The 24,254-nt window shown below is 38.9% G+C and overlaps 1 protein-coding gene across 2 annotated transcripts in view; it reads right to left on the reverse strand.

Moving 5' to 3' along the window:
- Positions 1-2,088: 2,088 nt before the first annotated feature.
- The window catches only part of LOC138006752 (zinc finger protein 709-like), a 36,671-nt gene continuing 14,505 nt past the window's right edge, over positions 2,089-24,254 (reverse strand). The window contains exons 1-2 of one of the 2 annotated variants that reach the window (XM_068853262.1): positions 22,567-22,725; positions 2,089-4,511 (exon numbers count right to left, since the gene is read on the reverse strand). In XM_068853262.1, coding sequence (XP_068709363.1) covers positions 3,089-4,486 — 1,398 coding nt within the window. In that variant the 5' untranslated portion in view covers positions 4,487-4,511; positions 22,567-22,725 and the 3' untranslated portion in view covers positions 2,089-3,088. Of the gene's footprint in view, positions 4,512-22,566; positions 22,726-24,254 lie in introns of those variants that run through there. The other variant, XM_068853261.1, reaches the window with a different exon arrangement.

A 24,254-nucleotide genomic window follows, 5' to 3' on the forward strand; every position in this document is an offset into this window, starting at 1 on the left:
CAGATGTTTACGGTGGTCCCAGTAGTCACGGTAGCCGCGTTGTTCCCAGTGCTCACGCCAATCGTTGTAGTCACGGTCGTTATAAGTGGTGAAGATTGTAATGGCGATCATAGTTGTACATAGTTATGGCGATTATGGTTGTAATATGTCCATTGTCATAGGTCATTCTTAATGAGAGCAAACCGAGGTCGCTTTCCTGCAATTCTTTTGGTATTTGCGTTTGTTAGCCAAAATGACATATCTAATGAGAAACCTACCTTGGAATAAAATCCAAAAACACAAGTAGTTGTTAAAGCTTTCAGGCCATTTTGATTGACTTTACCATCAAGCACTGGGGAACTAGCCTTGCATTTTATTGCAAAATAATTCTTGTTATCTCCTATTTGATATTCATACTGGTTACCCATTAAAAAAAAACTGTTTAATTAACACAAATATGCAACAATGACAAGAATAAGACGAAGTACTTATTTAACAAATTTGACGAAATTCATTGTCAATAACAGGACAGACATATCAAAAACTGACATCAATTTGTTTTTTACAATAACAAAAAGGCAAAGAGGTTAAAATAGAGTCAAAGCTCGAGAAGAACGCTAGACAAAAATGCAAGAAAATTCAATTTTATTCCATCTGACGTGACGAAATTCATAAGGTTCCTCGCTCCCTTATTGGCTAATGAAAAAAAAGGAGACTTCCTATTGTTAAAAAGTGACAGAGCGACATTTCACAAATTAAACTCTTCGAAACGCATAAATTATAAATTTATGTGTCTGTCCGCTTATTGACCATAAAAATTAGCCCATGAGCGCGCGAGAATTTTGCAGTCATTGTAAAAAATGCTGTTTACAGACGCCAGATTACAATCTGTAGATTACATCTTTTCTCTGAGTGTTATTGCGTGTTACAATGTTACCGGAAGAGAAAGAGAAAGAGAACAGAGAAAGAAAGTCCTTGGAAAGCTCACTCCCGAAAAAACATTCTTAGGGAATTTTTTAGCAGTAGCGATCTCTTTTAGAATGATGAGTCTTTCATGCAGCCGCAAAAGGAAAGTCCGGGAACAAAGCTCATCCTCCCGCCCATGCACCAGCACAAAATATATAACATTTTGAAGCAAGAATACAGTGATTTAGTGTCTGCCCATCAGTCGACCTAACCTGGCAACCGTATAAGAGTTTACATGAATTTAATAAGAGCTGTTCTCGTGTTTTTTCATATCATCAAAACTAAGGCTATGAGAGACTGAGAGGTGGTCTAATGTTTGCTTCTCGCTTTTGCAAAAGGTGGAGCGATCACTGTATATTTAAGCCATATCGGTATAAGCTCGCTTGAGTGGGTAATATGTTCTGTAAAATCTTGTACTGAAACATTTGAAGCTTTACTTCTTCGATGCCACCTTTAACTATATTGGGTAACTACCTTCAACTATGTTGGTCTAACTTAAGTTTCATTCTTTTAAAATTTTCTTACTTTATAACGAAAGTAGTAATTTCATTTTTAAGTGGTTAATGATTTCCTTTTAAGATAACAGTTGCACACAGGTAATGCAATCTGCTTAAAGAAAAGTTTGTAAATAGCCAACACTTCAACTCCTATCAGTACTAATGGTTGGCTCTGGCATGTGACTATCTAGTCTCAGCCTCTTCTGTGTTCAAAGGGAGACCAGCATGTCACTGGTACGAGTCTGCAAGTCACAATTTGGAAATTAAGGTAATATTGCATGAAAGAAACAAAATGAATTTGAAGCAAGGGTTATAGCCGAAGGGGTAAAGTGATCCTCACTCTCATCTTAAAAATTTAAAGCACTTTTCTCTCATAGACACCCACATATGACGTCGAGTCAAGGAATCGAACCCAGGCCACATTAGTGGGAAGCGAGTGCTCTCACAACTGCGCCATTCCTGCACATTTTTGACTGTGACAAGAAAATCTTTTTGATCGTTGTTTTTTTCGATATGGAACTGCGCAAGACGGGATTTTTTAATGAGCACCACAGTCATTCTCGCCTAGTACTCTGCACATTTGTTGAAGAAACCCCAGTGAAAAGATATAACACTTTACCACACTGTTTTATTTACTAACCCAAAATCAAACTAGTGTACTGATATATTCGTAGAACAAGGCTGTGAGCTTGGCGGGCATAGATTTGAGATATTGTCACATGACGTTTCCGTGTATGACTCTCTTTGGTACCTAACAAATCTTTGATTTAATTAGAAATCCTTTACAATCTTGTGTTTTCTTTTGAGTAACAACAACAGCAACAAGATTTATGTTAACATTTACGTCTATATGACATATTTTGGATTTCATAATCCTAAAGAAAACTATTTCGTAAAGTGAAGTTCATATGGTGGCAATGCACACTTGACCTTAGAAACAGAATGCGACTGCCTGGAAATTTGCCAAAGTAAGGAAACAAGTTTTTCCTCCAGGAACACTTCGATATGCAACAATTTGGTGGTTAAGATGCATTTGAAGAAAATGAGAGGTGCTATGCTTAGTGGTTCGGAGGTCGTTAGTATTTCACCGTTGATTCCTCTTGGGAACCATCGACGGTTTCACAATCACAAAACACATAGCTCACTGGCAAATAACGGTTCCTTCGGGTCGATTTGACTTATAAGATAAAGATCGGGGGTAGTTTGTGAATAGGCACTTTTCTGGAAAAGAATTTCTTATCTTCTCTTTAGGATAGGACTTGCTAATTGTTTTCCCATAAACCATGTAAATTGCGCTGCCGGTTATTTTAAGCTGCCTGGGGTTAAAGAGGCCCGTTGATTAAAAAAAAGTCGTTGTTTCTAGGGGAACCTTTAAAATACTATTTTGAAAACACATAAAAAGGCAATGCCAATAGTTTGAACTGGTATAGCGCCCCCCCAAAAAAACTGTGTTTAGTTATGTAAACAATGGTCTAATTTTCAACGCTCCTTAGAAAAGGCTGAACGTGTATGGCGGGGAAGCAACTTCCAACGAAACATAACAACGAGCAAATGGAACGTTTTTTAAATTTACCAACGCAACACCATTATAGCGGAAAGGCTAAAACTTTCTAAAACAAAATTCATTAAAAAGCCACCCAACTACTTTAAGTTGATGGCTCCTCAAACGTCATATGATTCTGATAGTGTGCAAGAAGAAGCTCTTCGCTGCACAACTCCTCTTGGCAAAGCCAACAGCTGTAATTTTCACCCTGTCGAGTGCAGGGGCGATGGATCTCTACTTCGTGTTCACTTGCACTTGCAGAACTTTCTACTGCTTTTTCATGTTTCCTAACACTTGTTCTGTTGCGAAAAAACTTCCCTTTTGGCTTACGTTTGTAACGCTTCTCTCTAGCATGGACTCTTTCATGTTTCCTTAAATCTGCTGCTTGACTAAAACACTTGCCACACTGTTTACATTCATAGAGCTTCTCCCCAGAATGCACTCTTTCGTGTCTCCTTAAATCTCCTGCTTGGCTAAAATACTTGCCACATTGTTTGCATTTATAAGGTTTCTCTCCAGTATGTACTCTTTCATGTTTCTTTAAATGTCCTGCTTGGCTAAAAGATTTACCACATTGTTTGCATTCATAAGGTTTCTCTCCAGTATGTACTCTTTCATGTATCTTTAATTTTCCTGCTTCGCTAAAAGATTTACCACATTGTTTGCATTCATAAGGTTTCTCTCCAGTATGTACTCTTTCATGTATCTTTAATTTTCCAGCTTGGCTAAAAGATTTACCACATTGTTTGCATTCATAAGGTTTCTCTCCAGTATGTACTCTTTCATGTTTCTTTAAATGTCCTGCTTGGCTAAAAGATTTACCACATTGTTTGCATTCATAAGGTTTCTCTCCAGTATGTACTCTTTCATGTATCTTTAATTTTCCTGCTTCGCTAAAAGATTTACCACATTGTTTGCATTCATAAGGTTTCTCTCCAGTATGGACTCTTCCATGTTTCTTTAAGCTTCCAGCTTCGCTAAAACACTTGCCACAATGTTGGCAGTTATAAGGCTTCTCTCCAGTATGGACTCTTTCATGTATCTTTAAGCTTCCTGCTCGGCTAAAAAATTTACCACATTGTTCGCATTTGTAAGGCTTCTCTCCAGTATGGACTCTTTCGTGTCTCCTCAAAACCCCTGCTTGGCTAAAACAGTTACCACATTGTTTGCATTTATAAGGCTTCTCTCCAGTATGGACTCTTTTATGTGCTCTTAAATGTCCTGCTTCGGTAAAACACTTACCACATTGTTTGCATTCATAAGGTTTCTCTCCAGTATGGACTCTTCCATGTTTCTTTAAGCTTCCTGCTTCGCTAAAACACTTGCCACAATGTTGGCAGTTATAAGGCTTCTCTCCAGTATGGACTCTTTCATGTATCTTTAAGCTTCCTGCTCGGCTAAAAAAATTACCACATTGTTTGCATTCATAAGGTATCTCTCCAGTATGCACTCTATCGTGGCTCCTCAAATCTCCTGCTTGGCCAAAAGATCTTGACATCATTAACAGATTGTGATTTTACTTAAGACTAAAATGCAAAAGAAAAAGAAGTTATTTCCATCAACAACGTCCAACAAACACCTCAGTTAAAGTCAATTAATTAATGTTCTTACTTACAAAAAACGATTTTGTGTATTAATTTGTTAATAGAAGTTAATGACCTAACATATATTGTACACAACGATCACGTGTCATATGGTATTCATCGTGCTATCGTTTCGTTCAGTTTCTCGCTCAGTTGCTGATTTGTACCTTACCGTCCGTTTCTCCTTAGGCAGATGTATTTGTCCCAAATGGAAATTATATGTAGCTGCCCAGCGATGGATCACAGCCATGGTCATATCGTCATCATCGCATTCATTAATAGGAAGTTAATAAAAAGACAATCAAAACGGTACATACAATTGTGTTAAGTGTTCTAAGAAATTACGGAGTTAGTGACGCGAAGAAGAGAAAACTTCTTAAAGCTAATCAGATTTAGCAGAAGAAAATAAAACGTCTTAAATACTTAGAGTTAACAGAAGATATTAACTTTAAGTAACAAGATAACAAATACAAAAGGTGTGCATCTAAGTGCTATATTTCCGATAACCATGTCAAACAGCAATTCCAAGTGTTGTAGTAAGCAAACTTTTTTTTTCTTCAGTCTTGTAATCATCCAATTGCTGGCACTGTGTGTAAATTTCATGACAACGACCTTGTTATGTTAAGTGTATACAGCCCTTTTAAAATCGTTAATTTCCAAAACAGAAAATTTCACTTAACCTAAAGGAAAAATAAAGCTGTGCTTATCAATCTCAATAAGATCAATCGCTGTATGTTCGATTTCACGACGTGGCTGAAATTTACAACATGCCTCCCTGAAAATGCGCGAAGCGACCAATACATTCGATTTTTGTCGCAATGGAGACAAATTTATTACTAGCCACGACAATGATGTATTTGTCTCGTGTCCAAAACAACCGCCATACTTAATTAGTTTATTCGGCAACCAGTAATATAAATACATTTTAACCAGGTCTTTTAAAGGGTTTCCCTAGCCGACAACAGGTTGTCAACTAAGGTAACCAGTAATATAAACAGTGTACTCGCTTAATATTTACTCCCTTTACATTGATAACAAGACGCTGAAGTCAGCGTTCACTCGGGATACTCTCAACGGCATGGAGATTTTTTACAGTACAAGATTTGAGAGAAATTGCTTTGGAAGTTTCCTTGAGGACGAGTATGAAAACTGAAACCTTCATACCATGGTGATTGAAAACACCAATTTCCTTTGAACTGAAACGCGTAGCTAGTGTAAAATTAACGTATTTTCTATTGGTCTGCGTTTGAATTCTTCTAATTTGAGGGGTTTTTGTGGTTTGTTATCAGGTGTTTTCTAGGGTTTTAGTAGTCCTCCGGAATAATCCCATCGAGTTACCAGGCTATTTAAGCAGCTAGCAAGTTTTGGTTGTTCTCTCAGTCTCGCAATACAACACTGACGTTCTCAGCTAGTTCCCCCACCACACCCTCTTGATTGTACAGATTTTTTCTTTTATTTGTCCAACAGGTGCTTTTGCTTCGGTTGGATTGGTCACGGGGCTGAAGCATGTAAAATTGGTTGGTTCCAAGGCCTTCCATCGAACAAAAGTGCCTCCTTTACTACCCCTCATGCTCGGTCAGGAGCAGGAATCACCTACGAGGGTTTCTCCTAATTAATGTATGGTACAGGTAACAAATCTTCCATTAGATCTAAGCGAGTACCCGTGAAAGAGAATTTAAGGAGAAGTATTGGTTGCTAATAGATATTTCAGTTTTGTGCATGCAGATAATCGTATTGAATTGGAAATCCAATGGGTTCCTCCAACTGAGCTTTTATTAGTCGTCTTATTGACAATGGCAATTGACAGTTTGGTGATGCCCGTTTCCAGCTGTATCTAGAGCATTAAGGGAGAAAACATTTTACGTTTTCCCATATAAAAAGGGGAAGGATGCTCGCCGTCTCGCTTAGGGGTGTAAATTTCGGATTTTGTTCTCAGTTAGGGTGTTCTGGGCAAAACGCAATCATATAAGGTCTCCTTTAGGGTTGCGCGCCAAGAAATATAAAAGGGTATGTGTACATTTTTATATTTCTTCACGAAGGTGAAAGTATTAGATGATAATGTCTTTGCCATCATTAAAAACCACCATATTTTTTAGTTAACTGTCTTGTAATATGGTCTCTTTTAGGGGTAAAAAAAAAAGCCTAGGCCACGACCAGATTTGTCTCATTTGAAATTTAATTTAAAATTTTCGACGAGCATCCCTCCCCTTTTTATATGAGGCAGGAGTCGAGTAATGGCAGAAAACAATTGGTTTCCTTCTCAGCATAATTCTATTTGTTAAACCAAAAGCTGAAGAATTGCACAGTTTTTAAAGCGTATCCCGACAAGTGAAGCTTTGGTTTAAAGCTCCCCATTATTTTAATCTCTAATCTTGGACAAAATTGTTGAGAAAACTCTGCTTTTGGACTAAACTCCGATCACGAGTATGAAAAATAAGCTCTCTTTTTGCCCCCACCCCTCCCCCCCCCCTGATCAATGTTTTTTTTAATTTTATTTTTATTTTTATTTATTTACGGGACGATCACTTACACTACATACAGTACTAATACTTTACTTACATGCATACACTACTTACAATACATAGATTACAATGCAATCACACTGATTAGCTTATTTGCAATGCACTTTTCTATTATATTACATACAAGTTACAAAACTGTTACATTTCTTTTAAATAGTCTTCGTTTTTTTGTTTTATAAAATTACTACTTTACTTTTTTGGAAAAAAAAAAGATATATAAGTGGTAGAGCTAAATAATAGATATGAAATTAAACGTAAATTAACCTAAACATCAACAGCATATAAAATTACAGTAAAAAAGCCCACGTGCGATAAAATGTCGGAAGTTCTTTTTTTGCAGTCGCGATCTCTTTTAGGATTTCAAGTTTTTCTGTGATGAACAGTAGGAAATTTTGGAAATCTAAGACATCTCCGCGAAGGCTTGTGCAGAAAATGCGATATTTGGCTATCAGTAGACTATAATTTAGGACTTGCCAATGCTTTGTCCTATCATGCCAGCCATATAGTATGTGACTTGTGGATAACGTTATTGTTTCATTTCTTTTTTGGTACCACCAGTCTTGAAACAGGATCCAAAAATCGACTGTTCGTGTGCAGTTTATTAGCAGGTGATGCAGCGTTTGTTCTTCCGTATTGCATAAGTTGCATAAGGGGCTTTCTGAAATACGGTCTCGGTAGAGTGTAGCGCGGGTTGGAAGCACGTTATGAATCACTTTATATTGAAACATTATTATTTTAACTTCATTTGTGACTTTAAATGGCATAAGATAAACGTTCTGGACGGTACTTTCTGTAAAACCGTGGCGTAGAATTTTCGTTTCGGCAGTGGGAGGAACGAAGACGGTGTTTAAAAGAGAGGAGTAAATAGAACTGGTTTTTAGACTGTTTACAGTGGTGTCGTGTGTGACGTTTGGAATAGGGTTCCTAAGATTAGCTTTCCATTTTTTTGGGATTGCGTTAACTAGGCCATAGTATGTGGTGAAAGGAACATTCAAATTACATTTTATGGCAAATTCGTGCCGCTTCAAAAAATCCTGATTTTGGTTTAATATGTCGCTTATCTTGGTAATGCCAGCGTCATACCAAGTTTGGTAAAAAAACAGGCTTTTTTCCTACAAGAATTTTCCTATTATTCCATACTATTTCGTTTTTAGGATTTGATTTGGAATCGCTGCCCGTTGAGATTTTGAACTCGCACCAATAATCTAACACCTTTTTATAAACTATGGGAAGTTTATCATCAAGGTCTAGCGTACTTGTTGCGAAGTTGCATTTTGTTAGGAAGGCAACACCACCACTTTTGTGAAAGAACTGGTTAGGAATAATATTCCAGGAAGCTTGTGACTCGTCTTGAATTCTGTCGATCCAAGCTATTTTGAGCGCTTTTTCCATGATCTTAAAATCGCACATTTTCAAACCGCCATCTTTTTTCTTTCCAATTATGGTGTTTCTTTTGATTCTAGGGGGTTTCCCTGCCCAAATAAAGTTGAAAATTAGCTTATTTATTTCTTGAATATAGTGATCTGGAACAGGGAGCACGGAGGCTGAGTAAATTAATTTAGATATCCCAAGTGTTTTAACGATGTTTATTTTTCCATAAAGAGTTAAATTTCTCCGTTGCCAAGTGTTCAGCGTTTTTTGGAGGTTAAGTATTTTTTTACCGAAGTTCAGTCTGTTAGCACTTTCTTGGTTGTGAGAAAAAAAGACACCAAGAGCACTGACAGGTTCTTTTGGCCACTTAAAACCAAAAGGTTCATCTGTTCTGTCTTTCCATTCGCTCAACCACATTGCTTCGGTTTTAGTTGTGTTTATTTCTAGGCCAGAGTGCTCTTTGAAATCGTTTAACACCTTCAACAGACTCGTAACGGAGTCGAGGTCACGGACAAATACTGTTGTGTCGTCGGCATATTGACTTATTTTAAGCTCTTGCTTGTTGACTTGGATACCTTTGATAGTGGGATCATTTTTTATAGATCTAGAGAGGAGTTCTATACCGAGAACGAAGAGGACGCTAGACAACGGGCAACCTTGTCTGACTCCCCGCTGTAGGGAGAAAAAAGTTGAGGCATGACCGTTATTGAGAACACAGCTAGTAACATTATTATAGAAAATTTTTATCCAATTTTGAATGTCGTGGCCGAAGTTGAAGAACTGAAGTGTTTGTAAGAGATAGTTCCATTCAATGGAATCAAACGCCTTTTTGAAGTCCAAGAAAATGGCAATACCTTTTTGATTTGGCTTATCTGTGTAATGTATTAAGTCGTAGATTAGCCTTACGTTTTCACCAATGTAGCGGCCTTTAACATAACCCGTTTGATCAGGGTTTATTAATGTTGGCAAGACTTTTTCTATTCTTTTGGCAATAACTTTAGTGAGAATCTTGTAGTCGTCGTTCAGAAGTGAGATGGGCCTTAGATTTTCCAAAATAGTTTTATCTTTGGATTTTTTGGGGATAAGGGAGATTATTCCTCGTCTTTGGCTTATAGAAAGCATGCCATGCTGAGAAGCAAAGTTGTAGCTGGCTAGCAGGTCATGACAGATGTCAGGCCAGAAGAACCGGTAGAATTCAGCTGGCAGACCGTCGGTGCCCGGGGTTTTGTTATTGTCGAAGTCCTTGAGCGCATTTGTGCATTCTTCTTCATTTACCAAACCCTCACAAGAGCTCTTCTCTTCTTCACTTGGAGCGGTTACATTTTCTGAGATAAAAAAGGCGAATTTTTAAACTTTTCGGGATTAATATTGGTGGAGCGGTATAACGACTCATAAAACTTTTTTTCTTCTTCTAAGATTTCGAATTGATCTTCCGTGTAATAATTTTCCCCGACTTTGAGTTTTGAGACTGTTTTACTATCATGATGCCGTTTTTCTAGGCTGTAGAAATACTTTGTATTGCGTTCTCCTTCTTCATGCCATCTCACTTTGCTTCTCAGAATTGCACCTTTCTTTTTGGTCAACATGATTTTTTCAAGCTGTGATCTGGCTCGTTGAAGTTCTAGTAAGATGTTTCTGTTGTGCGGGTTATTTTCTGCTCTGGTTTGAAGGTCATTTACTTTTTTGTGCAGTAATTTTTCTTCATCTCGATTTTTTTTCGCTTTTCGTTTAGAATACTTGATCGTGAAACCTCTTATCTCCATTTTTATGAGGTCCCATTTTAAACCTAAATCATGAACCTCGTTATATTTCTCCTTAAAGATTGGAATGTTTATCTTAAGTGCTGTTATGTATGTTTCATCTTTCAGTAAGGCTGTATTAAATTTCCAGAAGCCCGGTCCTCTTTTTTGGTTTAGGCAATTGGACTGTAGAACAAGTGACACAGCGGAGTGATCAGATTCGGGTGCGTAGACGATGTCGCATTTCTTTGCTAATTGAAGTAACTCCTGCGAAACTAAGAAAAGATCTAAGCGGCATTGAATTTTAAATGATTTAGTTCTCCATGTGTAACACTGCTTGTCATTGTTCAGGTTTCGCCATATATCACTTAGGTTATACAAATCACAAAGCGTGTTGATTTCTTGGATGACAGCTGATTTTTTAGATACAGGTTTTCCGCCCTTTTTGTCATTTGAAGTGAGTGCGCAATTGAAGTCACCCCCAATTACAATTGTATCGTGCGCAAATTCCTCGAGTTGTTGGTTTAGTCTTTTGAAAAAGGAAACTTGCTGAGCGACATCGTTAGGCGCATAAATATTGACCAACACAATAACTTTCTCTTCAAGTGACAATTTTAAAATAATGAACCTGCCTTGTTTGTCTGAAATTTCTTTTTCAACTTTGAAATTAACAGAGGGATTAATTAGTGTTATGACACCTTTACTATGGTTTGTGCCGTGGATAAAGAAAGCTTTGCCACCCCATTCGTTTTCCCAGATGGGTTCAAGATTTTTGGAGCAGTATGATTCTTGCAAAAATATGATATGATGATTTTGTTTGTGTAGCCATCGAAAAACGGTTCGGCGTTTGATCGATTTATTAAGACCTCTAACATTTAATGACAGGCATTTTAGGTCAAAAGCATTGGCAGAATTGACGGAGTTCATTTTGTTGGCAGTTTAAAGAAACACAAGCCAGGCGGAGTAGTAATAAGTAAACACGGATTTCTTCCGACAGAATTATGTTGATTCACGACAAATTGGGACAGAAAATAATTTGAATCTTTCGCTGATGGGCGGATGCGAAAAAGTGAACGAGCAGACAAAGAAGGCGGTTGTTTCAACTGAAGCGGATTGGTGTAACATATGTAAAAAAGAAAAGGTAGCATAATAAACTTGAAGACTACAACTACATAGCGCGTATATAAAAACATGAACGAAAAGGAAATTTGGATACTTAGCTCGATGAGATAGAGCCATTGACCCTGCACGATTTAGCTCGCATCTTGTCGTCTTTGAATATGTAAATAAGACAGAAAATTAGGTAGGAGCTACTTGATACTCAACTGGAATATTCGAGACGTTAAAAACATTGTTATCATTAAAGAGAGATCTATTGACTACCTTCGCGACGCGACCAGCTTCTCTAGCAGCGAACATGGATTGAATAAGGACTTTCCTTTCTTTCTGGATTTCTCGTGCAAAGTTTTGTGTAATATAGGCTTTACTGTGTCTGGATGTGGACTTGAGCCGGCTTTTAGCATTGAAAACAGCATCCCTGTCTTCTCTCACGACAAATCTTGCGATGATCGGGCGAGGGCAAGCAGGAGTAGCTCCATTGTTTTGAGGTTTGCCGACACGGTGAACTGCATGGAAACGGATATCGTCGACGTTTATTTTGAGATCATTTTCTAGAACATCATAAATGATATCCTGACAGTTTTCGCCTCGACTTTCGGGGATATTCATAAAACGCAAGTTTTCTCGTCTTGTATAGTTCTCAAGAGCGACGAGTTTCTCCTGGGCTTCTTTCAAAGCCGGTTTAAGCTTCTCGTTCTCGGCTTGGAGCTTTTTCAGATCGGCTTTCAGGCCTTGAATTTCCTCAGTCTGCTCGTCCATCATTTTTTGGTGAGAGCTTTTTGAATCTTTGAGAGCTTTGGACTCTTGCTGTAGGTCCTCGATGCTTGCCCACCCTTGATTCACAGACTTCTCTAGCTCATTCAGAGTTGATTTGACGACATTGATGTCGTGTTTGAATTCACACGTAAGTTCTGAGATCTGCGTGTGTAGATTGGAGAAATTGTCTTCCATGCGAGATTCGATGGCGATTAATTTATCGAGGAGTATTTCCATAGAGATGAGTGAGTCGGTGTCGTTGTTTGCTTCCATTTCTTCGCTCTTCTTCTGTTTGTTCCGTTTCGGAGTTGGACTGTCGGCGGAGCTTGAACTTGACGAACGTTCCGAGCGTTTTGACATGGGAACAAGCCGCAAACAACAATTGTTTTAAATACCGGCTGTACTGATGTTAAAAAGATAACACTGGTTGCATTTGAGCGAACTTAAATGGCCAGGTATGACTCTTCTCAACTAAGGAATCATAGAGCGCGAAAAACACGTCCGTCCGCCATGATTCCTTTGTTAGACTCCCCCCTGATCAATGTTGCTAGACGAAACAAACCATGTCGAACCTGGGCTTATCAACATTGGTTGTAGGGGGGAGGGGTATCGCTAATAATGTGCGATATTGAGGACGTAGTGCGCCAAATAACCCCTGTTTTTAATATTCTCAACACTTTTTGTGCAAGATTGTAGCTTCAGCAAAAAATATCCTCAGCATATTTGCATTCGCCAATTTGACCTTTGCGTCGTCTACCTTTTTTCCTTGAGATACTCTGGAAAAACGTTGAGTGCAACTTTTGTTCCTTTCTAAGTACTCTCGCTGTTTTTTTGATCAACTAAAGGTGTCAAAGCATTCTCTGACCGCTCGGGGAACCGATCTGCCATTTTTTTACAAGAGCGTGGTTTCATTTGCGCATGAGCATGATATTATTTGCAGAAAAACAATAGTGTGAATGCATAATTAATTTGTCCTGTATGCATAATGAAGTACGGACCTGTGCGGAAATTATTCCGAAACGCCTTGTGGGCGAAACCTTCTGATACCAGATTTAACAATACAACACCTTCCAGCAGACTGATCTCTCACTTAAAATACAGCAATTAACTTTCTTACCTTCTTTAAGAGAGTTTCCGATCACAACAGCTTGACAACAAAAATCTGGAAATTAAAAACCTGCTCCCGAGGTTCTGCAGTTATCTATTTTTTACAGTCCGTATTAAACGCGGACAGCAGACAGCAGACAGCGGACTGCGGACCCGGTCTGCGGACCGGGTATAAAACACAGACTGGGTATAAAATGCGGACTGAAGGTTGCGGACTAGGCACAAAACGGGGACTGAGTAAAAAGCACTCTGAAAAAGGCACAGAGCAACGAAATGGCGACGGGTTCACGACGACATGAACTGAAGTCCGACTGCAGAATGATGAAAAAAATGTTTCGCGTCATAATTATCAACTACAGCGTTAAAGTGGATTTTTTTTGGCTTCTCAAAACGGCGATCAATAGCTCAGGGTTTTAGTTGAAATTGGAAAACGTTTGTATGTTGTATTTATCAGAGGTAAGACACGAAAGTGATTAATGGAATCCTTCCCGGGTAACCAGCTTTGTTTGTTTATGAGACATTTGAAGGACTTCAGTGGGAGATGCTCATTTCAACATTGTGTTATAACTGGAAGCGTGGATATATATTAAACATCACGCAAAGCGAGACCAAAACTATCTCGACCCGATCTGCAAGCGTTATTTTCCCACGAAAAATGTAACAATATTTACTCATTGCGCATCCAGTGCACATGACGTCATGTGCCCTGCCAATCATTTACATATCTTCGGAACAGATACCACTGTGATGTTTGGACGGGGGTCTCTTTATCTAATAGCTAAATTAATGTTTTGTTGCTATTGATACAACTTTTTGTTCGCCTCAGTGTCGCACAGGTGCGTCTGTAAACAGCACTCGACCAAGAGAACAACTGTCACAGTCCATGTCCTGATTTACGCGTACACACTACCGACTTTATCTGAAGCCTCTTACGCAGACGTTGGGAGTAAAGATTGCATGACGAGCTAAAACACTCTTCGTGTGTGTTGAATCCATCGGGCCATCCTAGCTCGAACTACGACAACAACAGTCAGAGGCCTTGAATATAAAAGATGGAAATACAAGAAGAGTTCAAGTTTACGCCAAAAGTGTTTCCGTTCTTCCCTATAACAGTTTTTCCACTCCCTCCAGTGTTTGAGTTGATTTGCGTTAATTGTTGATTTCAGTTCAAAATGTTCCAGATTATGTGCTCCTGCGCTAGAACGACTAGACACATAAATAAAGTTCATCCCCTTTCCTTTCCTTTACCTTTTTAAATTCGTGAAGTAAAATATAATTCTATTTCGTCATAGGACTACGTCACTAAGGAGTCATGTGAGATATGCGCAAGTAAATGAAGTGTTCAGTTGCCCGCGTAGTTTTTGTCTGTCGAAATTTTACAAGCATGGTGAGAAACTTGGATTTGGATGAAATCCTGCCTTCTGACGCAAATGAAACGGCTTTGTTGGATGACCATGGCGATCGAGACAACGAGGAAGAGATGCCAAAAGTGTTAAAGAATTTAAGCCAAATTCTAACGAGCATGTCCGCATCCATGTTGTCCATGGAGAAATCGTTTAAGCGAATAAGGCGGGATGACCCGTCTGAAGCAGAGGAACCGGTAAAGAAACGACGCAAAAGCTGAACGGAACATGGAAAGGATGCTGAAAGCGATCTCAGTGACGGCGAAACGCTCCTTAAAACGACAGAACCCCACGTCGACACGGCCACAGAGGGTAAAACAAGCGTCTCAGATGCTCGACACGAGGATGACGCTTTGCTGACCGAAATCTCTCAAGATTTTGATCAAGACGAAGACATTGGTCCGAATATTAATCAGCAACTTGCTGACATTATCATCAAACGTTGGTCAGCTAAAAGATGGAAAATACAGTCGACCAGGAAACTGCGACAGGCTGATTGTTCCTCATGTTAACACGGAGATTTGGGACAAACTTGACAACAAACCAGACAACAGGACCTTCGCGCCTCGTCAATACAAAAGTCAATGCAAAAGTCGGGGTATTTTGCCTCTGTCCACAGAAACGCAAGTGCAATTGAGGCAGAAAAAACTGCCGGAGCTTGATAAGCTAGTAAAACTAAATACAGATGCGTTGGCAGTGCTAGGCCACACGTCGGGTGAGCTATCGTTGCGGCGTCGTGACGCCATACTCACTTTGCACAAACACTAGAGCAGTTTATGTGCCTCGGACGTCCTGGTAACGTTGCTATTGTTTGGCGATAATCTGTAATCACGATTAAACGACATTCGGGCCTCGAACAAGATAAGTAAAACCACTTTCCCTGAACGACATAACCAAGGGAAAGCAGGCCGCTTCTCGAATAACAACAATGCTGTCTCGGATAACAGACAACGACGAGGAGAAAACTTTTTGTTTAAAGGCCGCTACTGGAAGCAGTACCCGCCAAAATCATTCCCCAAGTTGAAGAGAAACTCACAAAAGAGGGGAAATCAGGGAATATCAGTGGCAGTAAATACAGCAGATGAATTGATTTTTAAAACTTTACAGGTAAGCAATTTAGCCGAGAATATGTCTAAGGTGATACATTATTTTATATTGAAGATGCGGCTTCGTTCAAAGCTGGCCAGTTGTCACGTAGACTGTGCGAATGGCGCAAAAAAAATTCTGACGCAGAAGTCTTGCGCACAGTTGCTGGGGAGAAAATTGAGTTCACTTCTCCGCCGCATCAGACATGTTTCAACAGAGAAAAATAGAAATTCAAAAGAAATTCAACATTTATTGGCCAAAGAAGTTATTGTTGAGTTTGTTTCGGCGCAGAGTGATTTTATCTCCCCCATATTTCTCCGGCCCAAAGATGATGGGTCACATAGATTAATCCTGAATCTGAAAAGTTTAAATAAAAATGTGGTGTGTAGGCATTTTAAGATGTATTCAATTTGGACTGCTCTTAGCTTAATGTAACCAAATTGTTATATGGCATCTGTGGATTTACGGAATGTGCCTCTAATGTTATTGGCACAATAACATTGCTGGGCAATCTCGGTTTTGTTCTGAACTCAATCCATGTGGATTTACTCAGTTCGGGTGTCACCAGAACATCAAAAATATGTTAAATTTCTGTGGAATGGCATTGTTTATAAATTTACATGTCTTCCTAATGGTTTGGCATTCCGCCCCCGAAAATTTGCTAAACTGATGAAGCCAGTGTTTTCCTCATTGAGACAATATTATACGGAATGTGCCGCTGATGTTATTGATACAATAACATTGTTGGACAATCTCGGTTTTGTTCCTCACCCAAAAAGTCAGTTTTCATATCTACACAAATTCTACTATTTTTGGGGTTTGTTTTGAACTCAATCCATATGACAGTATCACTTACTTTAGACAAGGCAAACAAGTTGAAGACAGTTGTAATTCAACTACTGTCATGTAAGAGTGTCCATTCGTGAGGTGGCACAAGTTGTGGGCCTCATCATATCTAGTTTTCCTGGGGTAATGTATGACCCTCTCCATTTCCGCATTACAGAACATGAAAAATCTGAAGCCGTTAGACAAAATGCTGGGAATTGTGATGCCTTCATGAGCTTGACACCATTTGCTAGAGAGGAACTTCAGTGCTGGGTCGACTGTATAGATACTGCAGTCAATAAAATAGACAGACCTGACCCACAAATTACCACTCGTACTGATGCATCTACACAAGGATCCCGGGGGTGCGCAGTAAATGACCTCTCTACAGGGGGGCTCTGGACAGCTACAGAGAAGGAAACCCATATCAACTATCTTGAATTATTGGCTTACAAGCTTATAGCCAGCTATTATTTATCAGGAAGACAAGTCAGAGTCCTGGTTGATAACACAACAGTTCAGGTTATAGCTAATAAAATGGGCACCAGTCATTCAACTAAGTTGAATTTCTTAGTTAAAACTATTTGGGATTGGAGTATTGCAAACAATATATGGCTTACTGTTGCCTGAATTCCGGGGAAAGAGAACATTGAGGCAGACTCTGAATCTCGAAAATCTAGGCGTAACACAGAATAACAAAACATTATTTCAGCAACCGTGTGCACAACTTTGTTTCACCCCGAATCTTGATCTGTTTGCCTCTCACATTAATTATCAAGTCAAGCCATATATTTCATATCATCCAGACCCGGAAGCTTTTGCTGTCAACGCTTTTCATTTGTCATGGAGTAACTACATGTACTAGTTTTATGCTTTTCCTCCATTTAGCATAATAAGCTTACAGCTGTAATGCTACAGAAGATTCAGAAGGAATAACCAGACAGGATTGTGGCTGTACCCAAGTGGCCCACCAAGACATGGTGGCCGGTGGCAATGAAGATGCTCGTCTAGGCACCAGTGGTTTTCTGGCGACCGAGAGGACATTATATCTGCCCAGTCACCCAAACGAAAAACCCAATTCACCGGAAACTATTCCCACTGATATGCCACTTATCCGGAAACAACTCCAAAGCAGAGGCTTTTCCGTCTTCAACAGTTACCAATATCATGGAAGCAATATGAAGGCACCTTATCAAAATGGAAGCTATACTGTAGGAAAAGGGAAAATAATCCATTTTCGTCAACTGTCGCAGAACGTGTAAACTTTATAGGAGAATTATATGATGAAGGTATAGGTTATAGTGGATTTAATACGGCACGGAGTGCATTATCTGCTATAATTACTATGTCAAACAACATATCTTTTGGGGACCATCCTAGTGTGCCTAGACGTATGAAAGGAGTCTATGAAACTAGACCAAGCCTACCGAAATACCAAGAAATTTTTGGATGTTCGTACCGTCCTTGATTTTTTCAAACTCTACCTCTTGTTTAAGGACTCACCCTTAAGAACTTAACTATGAAACGTACTATGCTTTTGGCTCTGATCTCAGCCCAAAGATTTTAAACATTGAAAGCATAATCTACTGATTGCCTTAAACTTGGGCACAAAGAGTGCATTTTTTACTTCACAAAATTGCTTAAAACATCTAGACCCGGAAACCACCAAAGTCCGTTAGTGATTAAGAGCAGTTCTCTGAGAAAGTCAAGAAAAATTGCAAATCAAAATTTTTAAAATCCCCTTCATTTTCTGTGTGGGTATACTTAGGTTGTCTGGATGGATGAACGAAAACAGTCATATTAGGGCCAGCTGATGTATCGTTGCCATGGTAACCGCCATTGATCATGACAGGCTTTGAGCAGGAAATTTACTATCAAATAGTTAATATACATGTGTCCACTTCTCGGATAGATGTGAGCCAGACTTCTAGGGAAAAGGAGAAAATACTTGCTCTATTATGTTACCTGTCGGCCATTTTGAAAAACCGCAAAAACGAGCACAACTTTTTTCCCATTTTCTAGAAAAGTGTTCTTTTCCCGGTCACCACGTTTGCAGGAGAGCTAATACAGTTATTATAGTCTCAAAATATTAGAAAACTAGTTTGGGGGAAAGTATAGTTTGGGCACAGGTGATAAACAAATTTGATGAAAATTAGAAATATTTGAAAATTGACCAAGTTCAGACTTAAATTGTTTCGCTCCAAAATGGTTTAGAGATATTGTTTAAGCTCCAACAACATTTTAAGTATCCTATCTGTAACCCATTGACTCTCAGGGGTTCCCCATTGACGAGTAGAAGTCTGGCCGGTTTAGGCCGGTTTGGACGTCAATGGGTTGGACGTCAATGGGTTCAGTGAGTGAGTAAAGTGCCATCGATTTATGAAGCTTTAGATCCGTTTAGTTTGATAATATTCAACTGAAGGAAAAGCCTACCGTGCAAGTTTTTGTAATTTGTACATTTTAATCGTTTTCGTTTCCCCTTCGTTTGTTCCATTTTCTAGACCAAATTTAGCACAGGCTCTAAATATCGGTCCTCTCCCATCGAAAGCAACGGCTGTGGGACGTTACAGATATGTTAAACAACAGATCCAGATAATGGTGCATTCAAGCCGCATACACATCACGAATATAACACGCGTGGCATTGTGGTGCACTGAAATCCATCTATGTGGTCCAACGAGGAAATAAAATGAATCCATCACGATCAATTCACTAAGAAAATACAAGCCTCTGATCATAAATAAAGCGTTGGGCTAAAATTAAACGTTTTAAAGGACGGTGCCTACTAATTCAAAGATGTTTTTGCCTGGTTTATGATTACGCTGGAAATGTAGATCTTAACAAGTGTTATTGCAATCCAAAAAGAAAATTGGGGGTAACCACGCATTTTCCAAAGATAATTCGTGAATAATATTTGTAAACAACATTAAAATACAAAGCAATGTATGGCGTTCTTTCTCAAATTGAAGGTTAGTTATCTCTCAAAAATGCGTGGTTACCCCCAATTTTCTTTTTGGATACTAAGAGTACTTACTAAGATCTGCTTTCTCTGGATAGTTTTAAACCGCGCAAAATATCCTTGTATTAGTAAGCATCACCGATAGGAAACCCGAGTATTTCGAGATGCGCAGAACGTATGCGTAATAACAATAGTTGGCACCGTCTTAAAGAATTGGTCGAGAAGCCATGAAGTTTGTCACGCGGACGCGTAGACTGGACATGCAACGACAGACTCAACCGGAAGCATGGATTTCCTGCCTGAGGATGGAAGGAGAATTAAACAATAGCATATGAAATAAGTACGGTTCGTTACCCCAACAACAACTGTGCAATTGTTATTCACAAGTGAATTTGATACTTGGCACGCGAATTGTTTCATTTATTCACCTGCACAGCAAAGAATCACGGATTTCTGTCCGGCTCTTGCATAGTCCATCGGTTTGCAAGTGATATGTAATATCCCTGTCACATTCACTTAGTTTTACAACGTTTCACCTGCATTCCCGAACCTCCCCTTTCAAGCTTGGAAACCAACCACTTTCCATTTTAAGCAAAAACCGTAAATGGATAATCATTTTAAGATTATTATTTGGTTAAAATCTAAGTAACATTAGAAATTTGTGGGAAACGTTCGTTTCAGCCTGAAAACGCAACTTTCTTGTGAAAACGTTTTTTTTTTTCAGAAAATGTCGTCTCAACCGAGCTGAGCTATGATGAGCATGTTATGCAAATCAGATTTTTTAACTTTGACATTCCTACTCTACTTCCGACAGCACATTTGGAAACATAACCCTCCCCTTTGGGCAAAAAGTGATTAAATAATAATAAGAATAAGAATAATAATCTGTACATTGTGTGCATTCATGTCTGCTATTCTATTTCAAACGATTTGATAGCAATATAAAGGCATTAGTTAATAAAGCCACAATCACAATCAATGTATAACCAAACTAATGTCATTATATTTTTGTCCTGACTGTGATTTCATCATATCCATTTAATTTTTTAATTTCATTTATTATTTTTAGCTCTACTACTTTAATTTTGCATCGACGTTCGTGGGATAGAGCTGTAAACATCCAGTCAGCAGTCTGTCCCCACTCATTTCCGTTCCGCGAAGAATTTTCTCGGCTTTTCAACGACATATTACAAATCTCCCCTCGATTTTTGCCCTCAATTTTAGTTATACTTTATTCGGGATGGTCATAGGCAGCATACGTTTACTTGGCATGGTGAACGTAGTACATTCATGTAACTCGCTGGATAAACTTCATTTCGGAAGAGACTGTCTCAAGCTTTTATTCTTGTCAATAGTGTTCTGTTAAGTCAACATGATGCGGAAAAATTCATCATTACCTATGGTTTTATTTTTCTTGAGGTGATGTTGGATGAAAGAAAATGTTAATTTGACTTGGCAGCAAGGGAAATCCATCGATTTGGTCACGAAAAAGGGAGCGAAGATGTCACAGCTAAAGTGTTAAAAATTGCCAGGAATTACGCGATATGCTTAACGTTAATTTCTATTTCATCATAGTTGCCAATTTAAAACCTCAATAGTCATATTTAGCGTACAGACAAGATAATAATAAATACTTTGAGAGTTTGACGGCTTGCTTGAGAACATTTTGAGTGCGAAAAAAGTAAGTGTAAAAATGACTTTATTTGGATTTTTTTACAATTTCCATAAAACTCGTTTATCACATATTGTCAAAATATGACTTTCCCCTAGTTAGTTTTCTAATATTTAAGAACAATAATAACCGCATAATCTCTGTTGCAAATTCAGTTACGGGAAAAAGAATACTTTGGGAGAAAATGCGAAAAAAGATGAGCTGGTTTTTGTCGTTTTCCGAAATGACCGACACCTAACATAGTAAAGCCAAATATTTTTTCCTTGTTCATAAAAGTCAAAGCAGTTTTGAAACATCCTTTAGTAATTAGAGGCATAGGTCTCCTCTGTGGTGGAATTTCCTTACAACTGACTCACATCTATGCGAGAGGTAGACACACATATATGTTACCCATTTTGAGGGTCAAAACGTGGGCTTGTGGCTGTCATGATTAATGACTTACTATGCTTTTGGCTCTGATCTCAGCCCAAAGATGTCAAACATTGAAAGCATTATCTATTGATTACCTTAAACTTGGGCACAAAGAGTGCATGTTTTGCTTCACAAAATTGCTAAAGACATTTAGACCTGGAAACCACCAAAGTCCATTGGTGATTAAATCATTCATTCCTAATGAAAAATTCTGCCCTATCAAAGTACTAAAAGAATACCTTGAACGAACAATAAACTAACATGGAGGTACATGTAACACTCAGTTGCTAATTAGTTACCAAACGCCACATAGGGCAGTCGCCACAGGTACACTATCTAGGTGGCTTAAAGAGGTACACGTATTAAAGCAGTCTGGTATTGAGAAGTTTACTGGACACAGCACAAAAGCAGCCTCATCGTCGGCAGCAAAACGGCTTAATGCGGATATTGCAACCATTTTGCAAGCGGCTGGCTGGGCTAACGCCTCAATGTTCAATAGGTTTTATAACAAGCCCTTACAAACTGACGACAATTTTGGTCAGGTCTTGTTAGATTCATGTATACAGAAAAATCATTGGGCGAATATTGTGCTATTATTGTACGCAGACCGAGTTTTATACCTGGTCCTCATTTTATACCCGGTCCGCAGTCCGCAGTCCGCAGTCCGCAGTCCGCGGTCCTTATTTTATACTGACCGCCTATTTTTATTCTTTCGATACGGTTTGCGTCCTACAAAACACAACCCCTAATACCGCAAACAACGCAAGACCACAGTAAAACTCAATTATTACTCGAAGGAGTTACGCCCGAACGAACACAACGCAAGAAAAGAACACAGTAAACTGATACTCGATTATTACACGTTCTATAAAAAGAGTTGCGCCCGATCAATATGTCCGGCTGCCAGATATCTAGACACGGCCAGGATCATTTCCGAGAAGGAAGAAGCAGGCAAACAAAGATTTAACAATACAACACCTTCGAAGAGACCGATCTCTCACTTAAAATGCAGTAACAAACTTTCTTACCTTCTGGTATATAGCTTTCGCTCACAACAGCTCGGACCTTCAGTTCACTCCTTCTCTTCGCAATGGTCATGCCATTTTGACCAGCGGACTTGAGAGAACGGAGAGGATGTCATGTTTGCAACTCTGTCCATGAGGGAAGACGTAGACTGGTGAGGGGACGCAAGAGAGCAATACAATAGGCCATTTCCGAGTTCACGTTTTCCTCCTCTTCAAAGCGAGTCTAAGTGCGAAGTTTTTGTGATGGTAATTAGTTCTACTTTGCACATGAATGAAAACTAATTTTCATAAGAAAAACTTCGCACTTAGACTCGCTTTGAAGAAGAGGCGAACATGAACTCGGAAATGGCCTATTTTGCTTGATCAAGTCGTCTTGTGTTTCGGATTTGCATTTATCTCGATTCAATTTAATTTATTTATTCACGCTATTCTCAGTATTTACAGTAGCAAATATCTAATTTAGAAAGAAGCAGATATCGAGCTAGGGAAAAATATGTTATCCTCAAAGAAACTGATCGCTGTTGCTATTGTACGGACGGTGTACAAAGTCATGACTTTTTACAGACGGGTCTCAGCGTTTGACATCATCGAGTGCAAATGATCATGGCATGAGGCTGAAATTTCCCTTGCTTTTGAAAAACAAAATAAGAACATTAAGAAACGATTTAGAATACAATTTGATGCTAAAGTTTAACGCTAATGCACCTATCAACGACCATCATCTAGAGGGGCCCCGGTCAAGGGGGGGGGGGGGACTTTGCAAAGGGCTCAGCCAAATATTTCAATTTCCCTCTGATAGATGGGGCCCCAGAGCAAGCAAAGTCAAGAAATTGCCCCTCCTAGAGAGGTATAAGGCTATCATAATTAACAAATGAAGAGGCCTCGCATGTGACCTGTTCTGTTGTAAAGCACGCAGGAGGCGGATAGAGCACGAAAGAAATGTAGAGGAAACGCGAGATGTAGTCCACGAGTGTATTCCCTATTTCTCGAAACACATAACAGGCGAGGCTTCTTTATTTGTTTTATGATAAAGAATTTCTTAATTGCCGAACGCATTCGGCTAAAATTTTTGCAAAACTTTATTTTCTTAATCCATGTAACGCCATTTTCACAAATCAAGCTTTCTTTAGACAAGTTCTCAAATAAAAGCTTGGTTCTTAAATAAGATTCTTAATCCGATGGGTAATGATTTCTCCCGCAAGACTTATGAGTGGCTGCCTGTAAAAATCAGACAAATTCTTAATTTCGCGGCAAGGGTCGAAAATTCGATTTGGCTCATATTTTCATGGTAGATAGGCTAGGGCATGACAATAACTACTGGACAGTTTTTTCGGCAAAATATTCTTTTATTTGAGAGAAATATGCAAATTACCAAATTCCGTTAAAATCGCCATGTAACGCACCATTTTATTAAACAACTTTGAGAGTCTCGCATGCAAAACGACATTATTCGTCCGTCTTTAGAACACTCAAATATTTTTGTGCAATGTTTAAATGTGTGCTTGGTCGATTTTAGTGAATGTTGTGCTGTCGTTTTGGGTGGAAAATGATTAAATTTCGAAGACAGGTATTTCATTCACTTAAAAGTACTTCGTAAATACAGTTAATTTTCATCATGTGCGAAACCTTCAAATGGACTAAGCTTCTGCTGGTTGAATCGTAGAAGAATGGTCTACAGATTCCTGTAAAAA

Source organism: Montipora foliosa, chromosome 6 (genome assembly GCF_036669935.1).
Source record: "Montipora foliosa isolate CH-2021 chromosome 6, ASM3666993v2, whole genome shotgun sequence".
NCBI lineage: Eukaryota > Metazoa > Cnidaria > Anthozoa > Scleractinia > Acroporidae > Montipora > Montipora foliosa.